The sequence below is a fragment of the Myotis brandtii genome, unplaced genomic scaffold (genome assembly GCF_000412655.1).
Source record: "Myotis brandtii unplaced genomic scaffold, ASM41265v1 scaffold1603, whole genome shotgun sequence".
NCBI lineage: Eukaryota > Metazoa > Chordata > Mammalia > Chiroptera > Vespertilionidae > Myotis > Myotis brandtii.
The window spans coordinates 157542-162350 of NW_005355850.1; the positions used below are offsets into that span (position 1 = coordinate 157542).

Here is a 4809-nt window from a genome sequence, read left to right on the forward strand (position 1 = left end):
GACCCTTTCACAGGGGTCGCCTAAGACCATCGGAAAACACATATATAATTACATATTGTTTTTGTGATTAATCACTATGCTTTAATTATGTTCAATTTGTAACAATGAAAATACATCCTGCATATCAGATATTTACATTACGATTCATAACAGTAGCAAAATTACAGTTATGAAGTAGCAACGAAAATAATTTTATGGTTGGGGGTCACCACAACATGAGGAACTGTATTAAAGGGTCGCGGCATTAGGAAGGTTGAGAATCACTGGTATAGAGTTTATGAGCGCCCCCTGTGTGCCGAACCTGCAAAGTTGCAACGATGAGTTACTCTACCTTGACTCAACACAATGTAGTTTGATTACAAAAATCCTGGGAAAGTTCCTTGATGCCCTGAGTGGCTGGTGTCATTCCCGAAGGACTGAGTGACTGTGAATAAACCTCGGCATGTAGCCTAAGCCTTACAGACATTCTTGGGTGGCCCCATCCTCTTCACGGACCTCTGTTCGCGAGAGAAGGGATTATGATTCTGTAAATGCCTGTCCCTGCTGGCACCGGCTGCTCCCTGTCTCCCAGCATAAACAGATGGAAATGCCAGCCCAGCAATGGCTCAGCCCAGAGAGAAGTTGTCATGAGGTTGTGGATGAGCAGGGAATAGAGAAACAAGGGTTCTTTAAATATCTAAGCTGCTGGTGTCATCAGAAATGCCTAGAGTCTGTTCCTATGGGTCACACATTGTGATTGAATTAATTTAAACTTAAATTCACTTAACATTTTCTACCCACCATGTTTAAAGGGATTGTAGGCATCACTTTCATCAAATAATTGTTCTTTTACTTTTGTTAATTACCTTTCCTTTCCCATGTGAATGAACATATACTACTACCCAGCAGGCCTGCAGATAAAATCACCATTTTGTTTATTCATCTCCAATAAATTTGACAAGTAACATTCTAACTCTTCTCTCTGACAGGGTAGACAGTTTACAGAAGAATCAAGACCTGGAATTTGAAAGGAATCGAGAACGATTTGAGTTTTTAAAGGTATGGGCAGGGTTTGGTCCATTGGTTGATCCTTTCCGTCTGTGGGTACGAGGGAGAGGTGCCCAGGAGCTGGGCTGCACAGGAGCCCCTCGGGCATTCAGAGTGTTCTTCCCGTTTTTCCATCCTAGTGGGGCTCTCAGGCTTTTCGCAACATGCGGATCATTCCCCCTGGCTCGGGAATCATCCACCAGGTGAATCTGGAGTATTTGGCCAGAGTGGTATTCGATCAGGATGGATATTACTACCCAGACAGCCTTGTGGGCACGGACTCGCACACGACCATGATCGATGGTTTGGGCGTTCTCGGGTGGGGTGAGTGTTCTTCCGTATGTTCCGTACTATAGCTTGTGCGTTCATTTATGTTGGTACCATTACATCCCAGTAGCATGAATTTGTATGACCACAAGAATCGGAGAGGTGTTTTTGTCTGCTTTGTTTGCTGCTGTATTTCCAGTGCCCAGGAAAATGCCTCAGGCCTCTGTTTGGAAGAGTGAACCAGAATAGGGGTCAGGATCGTTTAGAATAAGTGAAAATCTCCTGGCGTGTGTGTTACAAGTGGAGGTTCCTGAACCCCTGCCGTCCAGTTGGTGTGGAATCAAGGGGATTTTGATACAGATGTTTGGGGACCACACTTGAAGAAACACTCATTAAAAAGTCTGTGGAGGGAGATAGAGAGAAGATAATTGCTCCTTTTAGAAGCATAACTCTGTACTAGTAACTAGTAGCGTTGTAACTGGGTTTATTGCCTGGTAATGACCCTGAATTCTGCCTGGGGATACGGTGAGAAGTAATGAAAGCATTCTTGTGTCATGCCACTCCTTGCAGGTGTGGGTGGCATCGAAGCGGAAGCTGTCATGCTGGGTCAGCCAATCAGCATGGTGCTTCCCCAGGTGATTGGCTACAGGCTGATGGGAAATCCTCACCCTCTGGTCACATCCACTGACATCGTGCTGACCATCACCAAGGTAACAGACGCTGCCTCTTCTGTGGTCCTGGAGAGAAACAGTGACAAACAGGGGAAATACATGATGGGTCCCTCTTGGCCTCCGTGTGTTCTGGAAATGCTAGGAAACCGTATGTTGATGATTTTAAAATGCAATGGATGGGATAAGGGATAGTTCTGTGGTTAAGTCTTAGGTAATTATGTTCATTTTCCTGTTCTATTGCCTCATGGATCTCTTTCTTTTTTTAAAAAAAATATATATTTTTTTATTGATTTCAAAGAGGAAGAGGGAGGGAGAGATAGAAACATCAATGATGAGAGATAATCATTGATCAGCTGCCTACTGCATGCCCCTCACTGGGGATCGATCCTGAAACCCAGGCATGTGTCCTGACAGGGAATCAAACTGTGACCTCCTGGTTCATAGGTGGGTGCTCAACCACTGAGCCACACCGGCCGGCTGGATCTTTTTCTTTTGAAATTGTGAAATGGTTCAAATACAGAGAAGTGAACATGATATTCATATGCCTACTACATAGACTTCACAGATGGTAACATTTTGCTTCAGAGCTCTCTCTGTATGTTTTAAGAAATGAAGTGTAATACTTACAGTTTAAGCTATCTTCTCTGTTCCCAGAAATAACCACTACCCTGAGGTTGTAAGAATCATTCATTTGCATTTGATTACACTTCTACTACATCTCCCCCTTGGTTCTTCCTTAAATGTAAATAACAGACTTTTTCTGTGACTAATGTTGGGCTTTTTAAATTTCCTTCTCTGTACTGTAAGTTACATTATTGTAAAGATGTTTTTCTAAACTGGAAAATACTGGTTTTTTTCCCTTTTTTTCTTTTAGTCCTTTTAGGAAATAATCTTTTTTATGTGATTTACTTGCTTTGCAAAAAGAAAGCAGTTTTATTTTGAAAGGTTATTGGAAAAGTAATTGACTTATTATCACAAACATAATTTTTTCTGGTTGTAAGTTTGGAGGCTTGGGGTATTTGGGATGGACGCTATACTGGGGAAGGCCCGGAAAAGTCTCCCTTTGATGGAATCTCTATGGAATTTGGAATTGGATTTATTTGAACACACTAGCTTATCATAGATGTCTGTGCATTGTTCTTCAAATGTGGGATAATGTTAGGCTTGCACACAAAATGTGGCAAAATTTCACGTTACCAAAGAACCTATCCCTGTGTTTGTCCACAGTTCCTGGAACTGGCTTCCTGTAGGGCCGGTGGCTCGCTCAGAAAAGATAGGGGAGTCAGACTGGATCTTTTGGTTACATTTGACTTGTACCTGTGTTTAGGAAATTTGTTCATTTTACACTTGAAAATAGCCATTTACTTACTCAAGTCATCATTTATTTGAGTAAAAAAAAAATTTATTTTTAGCACTTCCAGGCATTTCCAGTGATCTCATCACAGAAAAAGTGTTTCACATTTTTAAAACCTTTTCTTAATATTTTTCTTTGTGTTTATGGCATTACTTTTTTGAACGGTTTTGACATAATTCTAGATTTACAGGAGAGTTTATGTAAAGATGATACAGAAAGCTCCTGTTACCTTTCTCCTGGCTTCCGCAAATGCTACCTGGCATAACTGTAGTGCGTTTATCAAAATAAAGATGCTGACATTGTTACGAATGGCACTGTTAGCCAAGCAGAAACTTCGCCTGTGCTTTTGGTATTGTCCCTTTTCTGTTTCAGCTTCCAGTCAGGATACCGTGTTATATTCAGTTGGCATTAGTTTTCAAGGTTTATTTTTTAAAGTAATCAAAAACATGTTGAGCTAACTTCCTGTTTCTGTTTATCCGTGTTCGTCTGTAGGGATTGTAAGGTGATGATGGGTGATAGTTCTGCATGTTAGATGTGGTCTGTCCACTCTGACTCCTTTCCATTCTGCCGCTCAGCACCTCCGCCAGGTTGGGGTAGTGGGAAAATTTGTCGAGTTCTTCGGGCCAGGAGTAGCCCAGTTGTCCATCGCTGACCGAGCTACGATTGCCAACATGTGTCCAGAGTATGGCGCAACCGCTGCCTTTTTCCCGGTGGATGAAGTCAGCATCAAGTACCTGGTGCAGACAGGTGAGTGTGACACCGCGAGAAGCTGGGGCCTCCGTAACATTCCATGGAGCGCAGAATGGGGCACAGGCGCAGCCTCTGCCTCCAGCCCTTGAAGGCACTAGGTCTGACTTACAGATGTCTTCCTTCTCTCTGTGGAGTCAAAATAACCGCTGGGGTATGAGCAGATGTGAAGTAGATAGGGGACAGCCATCAGGAAAAGCTCAGATTCCCTGGAAGCCTAGGGTTGAGGCCGTGGGAGGTGAGGTTAGGGGGTGGGCAGGCAGGAACCAGATCCACACAGGCTCGGAGGCCACAGTGATCAGTTAGGATTTTATTCCACACGTTCTAGGAAGCCACTGAGTCAGATTGAGCAAGAAGGTAACATGAAATAATTTTATTTTTAATACCTCCTTCTGTGTGACAAAGATAGAGGAGACCTTTTGGTTCCCATATGACTCTGAAAATTGTAACTAAGTCATTAAGGAGAAAGGAGCAGACATCAGCGTTCTCACCCATGTCCCGTGTTTACTACAGTGACAGTGGTTCTTTCGCAGCAGGAGTAGTGGGCCAAGTAAGAGCTGGCTGCCCATCTCCAATGAGTTTCATAAGGTCCCTTCAGACTCTGACTTCCAGCTTCTCCCTGACTTTCCCAAGGAGAAGCCTCCTGGAGGAGTTACCATTGTCATGAAAAGCTCATTAAAATAAAAAAAAAAAAAAAAGGTTTTTTTTATGAACTAGAGGCCTGGTGCACAAATTCGTGCACAG

At 43.0% G+C, this 4809-nt stretch overlaps 1 protein-coding gene across 1 annotated transcript in view; it reads left to right on the forward strand.

Moving 5' to 3' along the window:
• Positions 1 to 4809, forward strand: part of LOC102247221 (cytoplasmic aconitate hydratase) — a 44051-nt gene that overhangs the window by 15462 nt on the left and 23780 nt on the right. The window contains exons 4-7 of the mRNA XM_014536323.1: positions 969 to 1038; positions 1167 to 1350; positions 1864 to 2003; positions 3894 to 4154. Of these exons, the coding sequence (XP_014391809.1) occupies positions 969 to 1038; positions 1167 to 1350; positions 1864 to 2003; positions 3894 to 4154 (655 nt within the window). The remainder of the gene's footprint in view (positions 1 to 968; positions 1039 to 1166; positions 1351 to 1863; positions 2004 to 3893; positions 4155 to 4809) is intronic.